Here is a 12,683-nt window from a genome sequence, read left to right on the forward strand (position 1 = left end):
GAGACAGTCCACACAACAAATGTAATACAGTAGAGACAAGAGAAGCATCGGGCTTACGTTATGAGATGTTGAGGAAATTCCAAGGATCCACATTTTTTTTGCTGCTGCATCGGCCTTTAAAGCTTTGGCGTAAGAGCCTTTGCATGAAGCACACGCTTGTACAAAATTATCAAGAAGGATATAATTATCAATTTCCGTGCTTCTCAATCCCTGCATATATTTCTAGGAACAATCCCCATGTTGCAAAAGCTCGTGCACAACTTTATCAACTATGCTGCCTCTTTTATCAGAAAGCTGCATGAACCCAGAGACAATAATTGAGGACCTTGTGCATAACTAATATTTCATCCTAAAAGTGTAAAATATCCAATAAACTTAGTAAAATCAATTTCCAAGAATCTAAATCATGGGCACCTTGTGGATGGGCACTATGGGGGTAGTCAAGTAAGGAAATTTCAGCAATTCCATTAACTCGCTACTGATTGATGTCCAGAATTGGTCCGCATTTAATGCATAGAAAAGCAAGACAGATTAATTTCCTACTGAAAGTTACATCTGAACTGATATTTGAAGGTTTTACGAAAACACAGTATCTTACCATTGCACCACATAAGACCAAATGTATTGAGACCACTTGAATTACCTGAAGAAATTTAAGATTTTGGAACTAAAACATGTTTAGTTTAAAGAACCAACTCGGAAAATTGTACATCAAAAGTTGAGATGACGGAAAGATAACGGACCAATACGAGAGACCAAGATAAGATAAACTGAAATGCAGAGATTTGCTGTGAAGACTACAGAATAGCCATAAGCATCAAATGACAAGTCTCGAGCTCCAGCGATAAATGCACCCAGTACTATTGCTAAATGCTAAGTTTATGCATAGTCATTTTAGTAGTAATTCTCATTCAGACAAAACGTCGAACACTTGAAGCTCAAGATTAGATATCAATGGGTTTCTCATATTCCATATAACATGAACTTTAACATTTTCTCAATACATTGATATCTAATGTGGTGCGTATCAATGTAGAAAATAGAAAAGAAAAGAAAAGGTTGGATACTTTTCACTAATCAAGTCAACTAACCTTGATCAAGGGCTTGCAAATTAAGTATCTCTCGTCTTTATTCATCATCTGACTTAAGCATATATGTACTTTCTATCAATCTTGACGCAAGGGATGTCGGCAATCTTGCGCCAGTCTTTGCCTTTATCCCTTTTGCACCTCTCCTCAAGCAACGGACAATTACTAATGTCTAGAAACTCAAGTGAAGGAGGCAGGCCCTCCTTTGGTAGGGATTTGAGCTTTGGACAGTTACATAGCTCCAAAGATTCAAGAGAGGTGAGGTTCTGAAAGTTATTGAAGGAGGATGACGATATGCATTTCAGATTTTCACAATTATAGATCATTAATCTGATAAGTCGGGTGGGTAGATTTGGTAAGGATACTATGTTTGCACAATCCCAGATTTGCAATTCAGTGAGAGAGATGGGTAGATTTGATAAGGATGTGAAGTTTCTAAAATCAACGATTCCCAATGACATAACAGAGATGGGCAGGTTATTGACCGGTATCTCTTCCATGTCTGACTCTTGAATGCCAAGAGATGTAAGATAGGGGAGTGTATGTAAGCCTTCTCATTCCATTAATCTCCTACAATTGTTGTCACCTGAAATAATCAAACTTTTAAGGGAAGTGATACCTATCAAAGATGGGGCCACCAGTTTCTCACACTCATACATGCAGAGATACTTCAGATTATTGCTTTTGGGCAAACCCCCCTGAGGGAAACACAACAAATTTCGACAATTTATTATGATGATTTCTTTGAGATGGCTGAGTGTGTGCATATCATCTGGCAGCCTTTGCAAATTATTACAGTATTGAAAGCTAATTGACTCAATCTTTGTGCTCTCCATAAATGTCTCCGCCACAAACTCAAGTCCTTCGCAGTCACAAATATCAAGATTTGTAAGTGAAGCAGGTAATGTCATCTTGGCAACATATTCCAGCTTCCCACAATTATCTACTACCAAATTCGAAATCGAAGCAGGCAACATTCCTGTTGATGACAGGCACACCAGAAATTCACAATTCGAAACAAACAACCTTTTCTCTATTAATGTAGTTGACGAGCCTCCCAAGTTGAAACCCTCTTCATCTATCAAAGCTTTCAAATTGGCGCACCGATGAATATCTATCGTTTCAAGTACTGGTAACAAGAAAAGTGCACTTGGAAGAGGAGATATAAGACTCGAGCATCCATTAATTGTGCAACTTCTAAGGTGTGTCAAGCTACACAAGGTTACTAGCAATTTCTCCAGCCTACCACAATTATACAATATCAAATACCATGTATCTGATTTCCATTCTAATGGGATAATGCGCTCATCAGGAACGTTACCACGTATCTCAACGTGTGTGGCTTGTGCGAGATCCACTAAACTCCCGCTGGCTATCTCTTCACAACAATCAATCTCTAACATGCTCGTCTCTGGAAAGTTTACATTCAAAACATTCAACTTTTCACATCTACGGACTTCAAGTTTCTTCAAACACGTAAGGTGGTTGGGTAAATTTCCTAACAGTTTTGGGCAATTCACGATTGAAAATTCACACAAGCGAGAAAACCATTCCACTTGCTTATTGACTTCGAAAACATTCCAATTTTCCCACTCTCGCATATCATGGAAAGACAATGACTCCAATGAAAGAAACGCCATTGAATCAGAACTACCAGAAAATTCAGCTCCCACGCTCTTTACTCCATCCATTCCTCTGATTTCTAAGACTTTGAGGGATGGCAGTTGGCCGACTGATGGCAAATATGTACATCGATTGCAATTCTCTAGCTTTAGGATCTTCATACTAGAGAATGAAGGATTTCCTAACCATATTGAAAATGCATTCCCACCATAACAACCGATTATGAGCTCCTTAAGATTTTTGTGAGGTTGTAGCCTGTGTAACACGCATTTTTCGGTCTCTGCGTTGCGAAAATCACCAATATTCCAATCCCATCTCAACTCTAGAACCTCCAAGTGCTCTTTCTCATTCAAACTTGAATTATTAGCATCATTAGCATCACCAACGTTTTCTATCTTTGATATACACAGCTTACCGCGTAAATCCTTCAAGTTCATCAATTCATTTACTCCACTACACCGACCACCTTTCCCTACAATGAAATTAGACAACACTTGCAGAGATTTCAATTCTCCCATTCCAGGTGGCATTTCTTTTAGTGAGTTAGCAGCAGTGATGTCAAGATAACATAAACTGATCAAGTTCTCCATTTTCGAAGGCAATTTTTTAAGTTCACCACAATCTCTCAGCGATAAAATCAGCAAATTATATAATGAACAAGTTGACTCAGGTAAACATCTAATTTGAGTGCTTGAAAGATCAAGATACCTTAGATATTTCAAATTTCCAATTGAATCAGGGAGCTCGGTGATATTGTAACCACTTAAAGACAATGTCCTCAACCTTTTAAACTGAGGAATTTGATGGAGAACACTGTTAGCCAAATAGCAATGGTCAGTGAAATAGCTTCTAGTTTTACCTTCTTGATCAAAACGTAGAAACGTCCTCAAATGTTCAGCTTTACGAAATCCTTCAAACCTCTTCGAGCTATCATATCCCTTTGTTACAAAAGATAAATGACGTGCCCTTTTAACTCCTTGTCGCTTCTCAGTAAACTCCGATACTCCATCCAATTGAAAACATACGCCTTTTTCGACTTGTTGTGCTAGTTCATGTACAAGGTCGTGCATGATAAATTTAGAATCATTGTCAGTTGATGTTTGAAAAAGAGACACTGAGACTAGTTCACGGAAACACATACGGCCTGCCTCAATCGCTTGCTTGTTTCCTTCTACAATGAGACCTTCCGCCATCCATAAAAGCACCAACTCTTCTTCAGTAAACTCATAATCTTGAGGAAAAACGACACAATAACCAAAACATTTCTTTAATTGTCGAGGAAGGTAGTGATAGCTCAATCTTAAAACTGGGAGAACAACTCTATCCATGGTCCATATTTTGCTATTCAATATTTCTTCCCACTTATCTGCTGGCTTTCCATGCAAAAGACCTCCAAGTGTTCGAGCTGCTAGGGGCAAACCTGCACATTTGCTGATAATCTTTTCACGAAATGATTCTGACCAACGAGGATGCTCATCATCTCCCCTTGTTTTAAATGCATGAGCCATAAATAGAAGCCAACAATCATTAGGTGACAACGGTTTCAACATATAGGGTTCAGTAGAACCTGTCTTGTCCGCAACTTCTATTTGACGGGTTGTAATGATCATTTTACTTCCTGGTGCTCCAAATGTGAGCAAAGACTCCCGAGGCAACCAATTGTTTTGGCTAAAAGTATGGTCCCATATGTCATCCAACACGATCAAAAACCTTTTCCCTGACATTGCTGCTTTCAATTTCTTTTGAATTGATTGCAGCTCCTTCAACTCACAAGGCTGAGAAGTGAGATCTTCAAGAATTGCTCTCATTACTCTGCTGACGTCGAAATCATTAGAGACGCAGACCCACGCTTTCGCTGTAAAGGCCTGTGCTACAGCTGGATCTCTGTAAACATGTTGGGCAAGAGTGGTCTTTCCGGCACCTCCCATTGAAACGATTGGTATGACGTCATAACTCTCCTCATCTTTTGTTAGCAAATCAATAATTTTTTTTCTATCATCTTCTCTCCCATAAACAACAGCTTCGATTGGTGTAGACGTAGTTAGCCTTGCTTTCCATGTATAAGTGGATCCAGTGGCTCCTCCACCCGTTCCCACTAAACAAAGTTGGTCTTTTCTCTTAGAGATATCTTCTAACCGGCTCATGACGACATCTATCTTGGATCCCATTTCGATCTTGAACTTGAGAGAAGATGGAGTAAATCGGGCAGGGACATGGCTTGCAAACTTAATCAAGCTGCTGGAAGCTTGTTGTTGTTTGGCCTTTACCTCGAGCCTCAAAGCTTCAGTAGAGATTTCATCTAGAACGTCTTCAGTGTCATAAGCCAAGTCTTGGAGATCATCCAGCCAGACCTTCACGGCACGTCCGGAGAACATCTTCTCCTCCGCATCAGCAAGAACTGCCTCGACTGTTCGAAACAGATTGACCAGAGCCTCCAGCTTCTTCTCAAGTCCATCACGGCGAGCAAGGTTCCACAAGTCACCAACACGAGGAGTCAACCTCTCGAACAGAACCTGAAGGAATGCTGAAAGGAAAATTTCTGCGCCCACCATTGTTTTCTTTGAAGAAAAGACTGGAAGTAGTATTTTTTTTGAGCTGAAAGAAAAAAAAACTGATTAAAGTAGTTGCAGTTTTTAGCTTGACTAAGAAGATAATTATTTGATTGGGAGATAAGATTTCCAGAGTGGAAGTAGTCCTTTTTTGTAGAAAAGAAACAAATGATGGTGGGCCTCGAAACTCAATAATTGAAGAAAGAAAAAGGATATGGTTCAAATCATAGTTGGCAGCCATTAATGATCGATCAACGAGGAAAACAGATATGAAAATAAATGTAGAGAATCTGTGAGCCAAATATCAGTTGCTTTGAAGTATCTTGATTAATCAACCGCAATTCCTCATCGGTTCATTCAGAACAGAAAAATCTGATCAATAGCTATAAATACAAATCAAAAGATTTCCCAGTATTTAGCGCAACTACATAGAACACAAAGACAACACAGTCACACAAAGGGATATGAAAGGAGCCATGAATAAGATACTTTGCAGATTAAGATAATCTAAGCACCATGCCACTTCGGACGAGCTTTGTTCTTCACTGGGGAGGTGTATGGTCAGATCATCCAAACTGGCAATCACTAGGAAATGTTGCCAACATATCCTTGAATGAAATTGCTTCTTCGACCTTGTGTATAGAAAGGATAAAATAATTAAGGATGTCAAAAACTGAAATATCTATCTACTTGACGAATTTCTTATATGAAAATGAAACACACCTGATCAGTAGACTCATCTGGGGATTCTTGTATATGCTCCCAAAGAGTTTCTTTAAGTGCTTGCACGTCAACTTGTTTCGATGTCTTATCATATTGCACCTCTATCTTGTTTACCTACATTGCATTGATAGAGGGAAGCAGACTTTAGTTAACATATAACGGATGCCAATAACAGAACCCATGGAAAAAGTAAGCAAAAAGAGAATAAACGCTGAATAGAAATTTCATAAGACGAGGCTGGGAAACATGTCTGATGAATCAAAGAGAACCCTGCACCCACCGTAAACTCCTAGGTTGTTTAACAGTAGGCCCTTAGCTCCACCTTCATCGAACTGTTTGGATGTCTGATGATACAGTGGATCCACAACAAATGCAGCTATAAAACAACAAAATGTCGATCACAATCTTTACTAAAAGAAGCTCATTAGTAATGAAGATAGCATGGATTACTCACCATCAAACTAAGACAAAATGATGATGCAGTGATCAAGGCTTGCAAATTAAGTATCTCTCGTCTTTATTCATCATCTGACTTAAGCATATATGTACTTGAAGAAAGAAAAAGGATCTGTTTTGTATGGTTCAAATCATAGTTAGCAGCCTCTTGCATCTATCCACTTGTAAGATCGTTCTAAGAACCATATACATGGAGAAAAACGTAAGAAGAATCTTTTGCACCAATCATAAGTAACATACCAGTCAATTCATCAGAAGGAATCATAATCAGAGTCAATTCATCAGAAGGAATCATAATCAGAGTCATAGTTTAACAAGGTTACAACTCGGTCAGCTATTCACAAGCCAATATACTACAACAAATCATAGAACAGTTGCTGAAATGTATCCGTCAAAATTTGGACATTTTATTATCCTGATTTCTTTGAGATGGTTGAGTGTGTGCATATCATCTGGCAGCCTTTGCAAATTACCACACCGACGAATACCAATTGACTCTAGCTTTGTGTTCTCCATAAATGTCTCCGCCACAAACTCTAGACCTTTACATTCACCAATGTCAAGATTTGTAAGTGAAGTAGGTAATGTCATCTTGGCTACATATTCCAGCTTCCCACAATTGCCTACTTCCAAATTTGAAATCGAAGCAGGCAACATTCCTGTTGATGACAGGCACACCAGAGATTCACAATTCGAAACAGACAACTTTTTCTCTATTAATGTAGTTGACAAGCCTCCCAAGTTATAACACTCTTCATCTATCAAAGCTTCCAAATTGGCGCACCCATCAATATCTATTGTTTCAAATACTGGTAACAAGAAAAGTGCACTTGGAAGAGGAGATATAAGACTCGAGCATCCTTTAATTTTGCAACTTCTATGGTGTGTCCAGCTACACAAGGTTATTGGCAAGCTCTGTAGCCTACTACACCTATACGACATCAAATATCCATTTGATTTCCATTCTGGTCTTAAACTGAGCTCTTCACGAACATAACTATCCATCTCAACGTGTGTGGCTTGTGTGAGATCCACTAAACCCCCACTGGCTATCTCTCCACAACCATCAATTTCTAACATGAACGACTCTGGAAAGTTTACATTCAAAACATTCAACTTTTCACATCTACGGACTTGAAGAAACTTCAATGACGTAACGTGGTTGGGTAAATTGCTTAACAGTTTTGGGCAATTCACGATTGAAAGTTGAAACAAGCGAGAAAACCATTCCACTTGCTTATTGACTTCAAAAACATTCCAATTTTCCCACTCTTGTATATCTTGGAAAGACAACGACTCCAATGAAGGAAAGACCTTTAAATTAGTGCTACCGGAAAATTCAACTCCCACGCTTTTAAATTAGACCTTTAAACCATTCCACTTGCTTATTGATTGCAGCTCCTTCAACTCACAAGGTTGAGAAGTGAGATCTTCAAGAATTGCTTTCATTACTCTGCTGACATCAAAATCATTAGAGACACAGACCCACGCTTTTGCTGGAAGGACCTGTGTTACAATTGGATCTATGTAAACATGTTGGGCAAGAGTGGTTTTTCCGGAACCTCCCATTGAAACGATTGGTATGACGTCTTAATTCTCCTCATCTTTCATCAGTAATTGAATAATATTCTTTCTATCATCTTCTCTTCCGTAAACAACAGCGTCGATTGGTGTAGACGTTGTTGGCGCTGCTTGCCATGTATAAGTGGATCCAGAGGCTCCTTCCAGTTCCCACTAAACAAAGTTGGTATTTTCTCTTAGAGATATCTTCTAATCGGCTCATGACAACATCTATCCTGGATCCCATTTTGATCTTGAACTTGAGACCAGATGGAGTAAATCGAGCAGAAACATAGCTTGCAAACTTAATCGAGCTGCTGAAGCTTGTTGTTGTTTGGCAATCACCTTGAGCCTCAATGCTTCTGTAGAGATTTTGTCTAGAACGTCTTCTGTGTCGTAAGCCAAGTTTCGCAGATCATCCAGCCAGAGCTTGACGGCAAGTTTGGAGAACATCTTCTCCTCTGCATCAGCAAGAACTGCCTGGACAGTTTGAAAGCGTTTGACCAAAGCCTCCAGCTTCTTCTCAAGTCCATCACGGCGTGCAATGTTCAACAAGTCACCAACACGAGGAGTCAACCTCTTGAACAGAACCTGAAGGAATGCTGAAAGGAAAATTTCTGCGCCCACCATTGTTTTTTTGCTTTTAGTGTACATGAACAAGCCTACAGCTCGCTTAGCTATTAACAAGCCTACAACTTGGTAAGCTAAAGCTCTTAATAAGCCCTTCAACTCATCAACTCGGTATGCTCCAACAAAGCCAACAGCATGGTGATCTCATAACAAGGCTACATCTCGGTATGATCCAAAAAGCCTACAACTCGGTATTGTTTTAACAAATCTACAACTCTGTAAGCTCCAACAAGCCAACAACTCGGTAACAAGCATACACCTCGATATGGTCTTAACAAGGTAAGCTTATAACAAGCCAAAATAATACTGAAAAATACAGACAATTTGGTCGGGTTTCATAAAAATCCTCTATGGAGAGGTGCAAAAAAAATCTGAATTCTACAATTTAATTTACGAAAACTACAACAAAAGTGGCAAATCTTAAAACAGTTACTGAAATGCTCTAAACAAGGCTACAACTCGGTCATCTCATGAGAAGTCTACAACTCGGTATGCTCCAACAAGCCTACAATACGATATAAATTTAACAAGCCTGCAGGTCGGTATTATCCAACAAACCTATAACTCGGAATTCTATTAACAAGCCTACAACTCAATAAGGTCCAACAAGCCCACAACTCGGTAACAATCATACAACTCGGTATGCTCTTAACAAACCTGCAACTCAGTAAGACCCAACAAGCCTACAACTCAGTAACAATCATACAACTAGAGTATGCTCATAACAAGCCTACAACTCGGGTAAGCTATTTTTTCTTTTGATCAATCTGTAAGTAGTTAAATAAAAAGGAGTCTTTACAAACACTCAGCTCCAAATTAAGGAGCCAAGAAACAAAAACCAGAAACATGCTCTCTTTACCTACAGTCTACAAATTCAGTCTCATATGAATACAATTCTTAATCTCTCGAAACACTTTATCACCAAAAAAATTATTAATAACCATTTACATGATTCATCATCCAAGTTTAGAGATTAAAATAACCATTTACAGGCCAAAGTAGAGTTGAAAGTGAGAGAATCAGCAGTCAGTTGTTGTTTTTGTGGTAATTGTTTGCCACAGAAGACGCAAATGACGGAATGATCACCTCTAAGAAGCCTCCCATTACATTTCATTGTACCATGAAATGTTGGCTTGTTTTCGAAGGCAAGTTTCGAGTCGATGAATAAGTTCCAATGGTATCTCAAATGACGACATTGAGAGAGGATGAGAATCGATCGAGAAAATGAACAGTAAGTAAGATCGTCAGCCGAGAGTTGAAGAAACGAAATGGATAGTTTATTTTTAAAGTTGGGCAAAGAGGTCCCTAAACTCCCTCTCTGTAACATCTCAGTCCTGTCCTAGTGACCGATTAACTTACATGGCGCTGACAAGAGAAAATAAGTTTTGGTATTTACTTCTGGGTCCCTATTCTTTTCTATGAGTAGTAGTTTCGTCTATAACTTTGAAGAATTGAAGATGGTCTATCAAAATTCAAAGTATCTTTCTTCTTCTTCTTCAGTTGCTTTGAAATTTCGTATCTGTGGAATGGAAGTGGGTGATTTGGGCAATTAATTTCGTATCTGTTCAGATACTCCTATAGGTTATTTGGTAAAATAAGGAGCATCCACATTACATTACTACACAAAGCAGGTCAATGAACCGGCGATGAACATTCCTATCAGTCTTTTCGTGATTTACAATCTACACACATTATGGGAATATATTCGGATTGGCCTTTCAATCCGTAACTGGTGGAAATAAGCAGAGAATGGCTAGGATTGCCAATTACTCTGCTTGGTTCTTTTTGTAATGAATGAATTCTGTAAATTACGAGATTAACTATTCAAAACTTCAGCAACGGTCAATTCCTGTTTGCCATGTGTTCCCAACAACAACAGAATCTTAATATATATTCACAGCTAAAGCAAGATCTTAAAACTTTCTTTGGAAAGATGATATAAAGAATAGCAACTTGAGAAAAATGCAGTGAATTCCCATACCCCACTTAAATCAAAATGTCCGGAACATAAATCACAAGCCTATACAAAGTCTTGTCCATATCCTATGTGCATTTAGCAGCCCACATGGCTAAAAATAATGAACTACCCCATGCATGCATTGAGATTACGATGTTGCCCTTAATTAGACTATAGGGAGTAATCATATACTAGGAGAGGAAATTAATGAACGTACCATAGTAAATCCTTGCAATATTACATGTACGATATAACCAATGTTTGAATTTTGGCGTATTGCCCTTTTTCCAATTCGAAGTCGCATGCATGCCACCAATCGAATTATCGAAAGTCAGTCAAAATACTGGCATGAGCGTGGTAGAAATGATTGTGTTAACTTTCAACCACAAGATTCTAGTTTAACCTAACTTTTGCTGGTGTCTTTTGCAAGTGTGTTCCTTGTGTATTTTAAGTATGTTTGATCAATTTCTAAGCATTCCTCTTTTTTTTTTTAATCTCTCCGGGTATCCTCACAACCGACAGTCGTAAGACTAATCCCTCGTTTCAATTGTCAGCGCACGAAACGGTAGAAAACTGACCACAAAGTTTTTTTCATTCGCAGAGACGAGGATCGAACCCCCGACCTACTGGTTAAGAGACGAGACACTAATTTCTAAACATTCTTAAAATATATATTTTTTATTATAAGTATTTAATAAGAAATATAATATTTGAGGAAACACATGTTATAAATTCACGACAAACATATTTAATCAGTTTATTACTTTTTCCAACAAGTGGATTATCCGTATAAAAGTGCGAGAGTAATGGTGTTTCTATGAACACATTGAATTATATATGTAAAGGAAAATATGAGGACTTATATATAAATTTTAGAAACATGGAACAATCCAACACTAATGACAAGTGTCATAAATTTTTCAAGCTACATTAGATCGAATATATGAGGACCTATGTGTACAGTTTGTAAAAATTGGGCACTTAACTGGGAAAGTAGGCAACTTAGCATCGATAATGGGCTAGGTTTAGTGTTTTTGCAAAATCCAAGAGCCCATCGGTTCGAAATCCAATATTATGGACCGATAATGGAAACGGCCCATTTCGAGTCATTCAAAGACCGAGTCAACACGAAAGCCGAATTCCAAATAACTCAGCCAAACCCTAGTTCTCTAATCATCATCGTCTCTCTATAGTATATAAGCAAGACATGTCCCCAATTAGTTTCATCGTCTCTTACTTCATCCCGAATTAGGGTTTGCTCAATCGTAATTTGTTTACTTTTCCATTCAATTTCTCTCCTTTTTCTTCCAAAATTCGATTTTTAATTAGATGAGGAAGTAATAAAGTGCAGTGATGATGAAACTTTTTCGTGGACTAGAGTTTCTGATCCGGGACTCTTCTTCCCAGAAGTTGACGAACAATCTCTTGGCTGTCTGAGCACTTTCTTCTTTTATCAAATTCAAATTCAAATTTCAAGTTCACTTTTTTTGATTTGTAAATTGGCTTATGATGATAAAGTCAAATATCTTAGCGGATTTCAGTGAGTCATTTTATTATGCCAATGATCTGAATTTTATTGTTACACACACTGAAGCCATTAAAAATCCAATTTTTAAAAAACCCTGTTTTTAAAAATCCATTTTTTATAAAGGGAAATTAGATTAGATGCTATGATGAGATTAAGCACTAATTGGTGTTTGATGGGTAGTGGATCATTCCGTGAGCCCTCCATTTTTAAACGACTTCTCCTTCCACTGAGCTCTTATTTGATGATAATCCCTTTCCCTTATCCAGATTTTGAACAAAAAAATACTCTGATTTTGATTGTTAATTTTCGGGGGATTTATGATTAATTAATAGAATTATTTTTGATGGGGGGTATATGCGTCCTTTTACCAATTCTTGAGGATTTTATCAGTGTCTCTAGGTATAATGGCTTGGACGCCAGATTGAATTCAAGTGTGGCACTATCCTGATTAGTGGTTGACCGAGTCAAATGCCATATAATCCTGGAAACACCACATACAAATTGAATAATTGATCGTATTGAACCGATTTTCACTTTGACTCGAACCTAATTATGTACATTGAACCAGG

At 38.1% G+C, this 12,683-nt stretch overlaps 2 protein-coding genes and 4 non-coding genes across 6 annotated transcripts; 4 read left to right on the top strand and 2 right to left on the bottom strand.

The window, feature by feature from the left end:
* Nucleotides 1–1,144: 1,144 nt before the first annotated feature.
* Nucleotides 1,145–5,263, bottom strand: LOC139882844 (putative disease resistance RPP13-like protein 1). Its single transcript, XM_071867107.1, has 2 exons — nucleotides 1,708–5,263; nucleotides 1,145–1,596 (listed from the first exon to the last, which is right to left on the bottom strand). Exons 1-2 carry the CDS (start codon nucleotides 5,261–5,263, stop codon nucleotides 1,145–1,147), a joined length of 4,008 nt encoding a protein of 1,335 aa, XP_071723208.1.
* A 2,766-nt stretch (nucleotides 5,264–8,029) lies between these two features.
* LOC139882845 (putative disease resistance RPP13-like protein 1) lies at nucleotides 8,030–8,629 on the bottom strand. The gene is made up of 2 exons (XM_071867108.1): nucleotides 8,267–8,629; nucleotides 8,030–8,173 (listed from the first exon to the last, which is right to left on the bottom strand). The coding sequence occupies exons 1-2, from the start codon at nucleotides 8,627–8,629 to the stop codon at nucleotides 8,030–8,032; spliced, it is 507 nt and encodes a 168-aa protein (XP_071723209.1).
* Nucleotides 8,630–11,927: 3,298 nt separating this feature from the next.
* On the top strand, nucleotides 11,928–12,031 carry LOC139882852 (small nucleolar RNA Z157/R69/R10). Its single transcript, XR_011771815.1, has one exon. It is a non-coding gene; the product is annotated as a small nucleolar RNA Z157/R69/R10 (small nucleolar RNA).
* A 55-nt stretch (nucleotides 12,032–12,086) lies between these two features.
* Nucleotides 12,087–12,183, top strand: LOC139882853 (small nucleolar RNA R11/Z151). Its single transcript, XR_011771816.1, has one exon. It is a non-coding gene; the product is annotated as a small nucleolar RNA R11/Z151 (small nucleolar RNA).
* Nucleotides 12,184–12,250: 67 nt separating this feature from the next.
* Nucleotides 12,251–12,349, top strand: LOC139882854 (small nucleolar RNA Z152/R70/R12). Its single transcript, XR_011771817.1, has one exon. It is a non-coding gene; the product is annotated as a small nucleolar RNA Z152/R70/R12 (small nucleolar RNA).
* Nucleotides 12,350–12,480: 131 nt separating this feature from the next.
* On the top strand, nucleotides 12,481–12,616 carry LOC139882855 (small nucleolar RNA snoR80). Its single transcript, XR_011771818.1, has one exon. It is a non-coding gene; the product is annotated as a small nucleolar RNA snoR80 (small nucleolar RNA).
* Nucleotides 12,617–12,683: the final 67 nt, after the last annotated feature.

This window comes from Rutidosis leptorrhynchoides, unplaced genomic scaffold, assembly GCF_046630445.1.
Source record: "Rutidosis leptorrhynchoides isolate AG116_Rl617_1_P2 unplaced genomic scaffold, CSIRO_AGI_Rlap_v1 contig314, whole genome shotgun sequence".
In the NCBI taxonomy this organism is placed as follows: Eukaryota; Viridiplantae; Streptophyta; class Magnoliopsida; order Asterales; family Asteraceae; genus Rutidosis; species Rutidosis leptorrhynchoides.